The sequence below is a fragment of the Crocuta crocuta genome, unplaced genomic scaffold (genome assembly GCF_008692635.1).
Source record: "Crocuta crocuta isolate KB4526 unplaced genomic scaffold, BGI_CrCroc_1.0 scaffold458, whole genome shotgun sequence".
In the NCBI taxonomy this organism is placed as follows: Eukaryota; Metazoa; Chordata; class Mammalia; order Carnivora; family Hyaenidae; genus Crocuta; species Crocuta crocuta.
Genome location: NW_027531908.1, coordinates 1,067,157 through 1,070,043, shown reverse-complemented (window position 1 = coordinate 1,070,043; position 2,887 = coordinate 1,067,157). Strand labels below are relative to the sequence as shown.

At 63.1% G+C, this 2,887-nt stretch overlaps 1 protein-coding gene across 1 annotated transcript in view; it reads right to left on the bottom strand.

Annotated features, from left to right (window-relative positions):
- The window catches only part of COL5A1 (collagen type V alpha 1 chain), a 130,513-nt gene that overhangs the window by 12,625 nt on the left and 115,001 nt on the right, over positions 1 to 2,887 (bottom strand). The window contains exons 60-61 of the mRNA XM_077774622.1: positions 1,902 to 2,009; positions 550 to 603 (exon numbers count right to left, since the gene is read on the bottom strand). Of these exons, the coding sequence (XP_077630748.1) occupies positions 550 to 603; positions 1,902 to 2,009 (162 nt within the window). The remainder of the gene's footprint in view (positions 1 to 549; positions 604 to 1,901; positions 2,010 to 2,887) is intronic.

Genomic DNA, 2,887 nt, shown 5'->3' with positions numbered 1-2,887 from the left:
GTTTCCACCCGCTCGGAGGCAGAGGGGCCTGTCTGACTTGCTCTCCCTGCCCCACCCCAGCCAGGAAACCACACATTCAGGCGGCCGGAGGTGGGGGTGTGGGTGGGGAGAGCAGGGGCCGGTGTCCCACCCACGGGGCCACCTTGGGCCATGAGAACCAGGTCCAGACCCAACAGGGGCAAGCGGAGGCTGGAGGCCACGGGGGAGGGCANCCCCCCGGGATAGCCTCCCCCGCCCGCCTCTGTCCGGGCTGAGCAGTCCTGCTCACGCTGACGGGGACGCCTGTGTAGGACACCCACGCTCCCTGAAACGCCTGCCCCCCCTCCCTGGAACCAGGGCCCAGAGACCCGGCCTCGCTCCGTGGCTCGTGGCCCTGACGTGGAGATACAGGCAAATCCACCCCGGGCCCCACGTGCACTTGGCAGTGGGTCCCACCCCGGGTCCTCTGACAGTCCTGTGACCCTCTCGCCACGCGCTGAGGCCCACGGCCCAGGCTCGCCCGCCCTCCCCAGAACGACTGGGGGCCACCCGCCTGTCCCAGATACACACCGGCAGGCCGGGAGGGCCCGGGGGGCCGATTGGACCGGAAGGACCAGTGATGCCCTGGAAAGGAGTAGAAAACGCAGACTGTCACCCAGGGAAGGTCACAGACGCACACGTCCCTGAGTGGCAGGAGCCGTCTCTCCCACAGGGCCCAAACATGTGCCAGGAGGCTGCCCAGCCCCCATCCCAGCTGCCAGGGCCCAAACATGTGCCNCACCCCCACCTGCCTGGGGCCCAAACATGTGCCCAGAGGCTGCCCAGCCCCCACCCCCACCTGCCTGGGGCCCAAACATGTGCCCAGAGGCTGCCCAGCCCCCACCCCCACCTGCCTGGGGCCCAAACATGTGCCCAGAGGCTGCCCATCCCCCACTCCAGCTGCCAGGGCCCGGCCAGGACTCTGGCATCTTTGGGGCCATGGGAAACAACTTTGTAGCAGCACCCCTTCTACTGTTCAGATTTGAAATACAGAAGCCCCACACCCTGGCCTGATTTCCCCCTCGCTGATTTCCGCTCGCGGTGTGGGTCTCCCCAACCCCAGCACAGGCCCCGGGCGGGGACATCAAGCTTAATGGGGTCCCTTTGTGCCTCCCCGAGTTTCTCTGCACTTGGATCTGGCAGCCTCTGGTCAGACCCCTGGTCCACACAGGCCGGCCCGGCTGGTTTTAGCGCTGCACCCCTGCTGCAGAAGGGCGCCCAGGGCCCACCTCGCCTGGAGCCCCGATGCCACATGAACGTCCCCCTGGGGCTTCATCGACCTCCAGGGCAGAGCGAGGCTGAGGGCAAGCGCCCTCCCCCCTCCACCTCTGCCACGTGGGGGCTGGGGCCCCTCATTGCTGTCTGATTCCCGGAGATTCTCAAGCCAGCACCTCCCGTCTGGGACGCTGCTGGGACCAGGGTGCTCTGAGGGCTTACTCTGGTGGCGGAAACCCTGGACAGCTTCCTAATTCTCCAGGTCACTGGTCACCATGCCCTGGACAGCCCCCATTTAGGGACAGCGGTCAACGCCACGGGAAGGACACCAAGGGGACGAAGCAGAGGCTCCCAAGGGCACCACCGGGGGATCTCGCTGGGGGGCCAACTCTAATTCACCGTGGTTCCCCGTGCTGGCCTGGGCTCGGAGGGGAAGCCCGCCCCACGGCCGTGGCAAACGTGGCTCAGGCCCGCCGAGCACCCGGGCAGTTAGCCGGGTCAGAGGCCCCGAGGGAGGTGAAGCAGTGCCCCCCGTGAGGCCGCCCTCCGCTCTGCTGTGTGGACATGAGGACAACCTCGAAGCTCCGACTGGCCTTGGACGCCGAGCGCGGGCGGTAAGACGCTCTCCCCACCCGCGAGGGTGCTCGCTGGGGCCCCGCCTCACGCACCTGCTCTCCCTTAGGGCCAGAGGAGCCCTGGGGGCCGGGGAGGCCGCGGTCACCCTTCTCCCCCTGTTCGCCGGGAGGCCCGATGAGCCCGATCAAGCCCGGGTGGCCCTGGCGGGAAACAAAGACATTAAGCGGCGCTCGCTGCAGCCGTGCCTCCCCGCTGACCACATGACCGGCTGGACGTGGCACATGCCGGCCCCTGGAAGCCACGCAGTCACCGGGCGACATTGCCCGGGGTGGACACCAGCCCGAAGGCGGCTCAGGGGGCAAATGAGGTACGGCGTGGTCGGCCTTTGGTCAAATCGCACCCAAAGAGAGGGAGGCACAGAGCCCGGTCCAGCCCACGGTGGTAACACGTTTTCCTGTGTGATGCAGTTTGTGTGGGTCTCATGTGCACTGTCCACTGTTTCCACGGCCACCGTGTTCATTACAGGACACTGAAACATTTATGGACTTAAGGGGGACGTTATGGGTATCACACACACTACAATAGCCTTTCATGTTTTTCTAAAAGGAAGGCTTTTTACACAGGCTTACGTGTGTTCGTTTCTTATGAGCTTATGGAAAGTTCTAGAAGGGTTCTTCCAGTGTTCCTTACTTTAGGGGTTGAATGGTGATAGGCATGGAGAAGAAAAGAAACAGACTCCCCAGTCCTTCTTTAGAAAGAACTGTTTGGGGGCGCCTGGGTGGCTCAGTCAGTTGAGTATCTGACTTCAGCTCAGGTCATGATCTCACGGTTCATGGGTTCGAGCCCCGCGTCGGGCTCTGTGCTGACAGCTCAGAGCCTGGAGCCTGCTTCTGATTCTGTTTCCCTCTCTGACCCTCCCTGCTCCCACTGTCTCTCTCTCTCTCTCTCTCAAAAATCAATAAAAAACATTAAAAATTAAAAAAATAAAAAAATAAAAAGAAGGAACTATTTGGTTTGTGTGTGTGTTTTACGCTTGTCAATGAATCAGCATGCGCAGAAAAGATCACCCCCCCCCCCC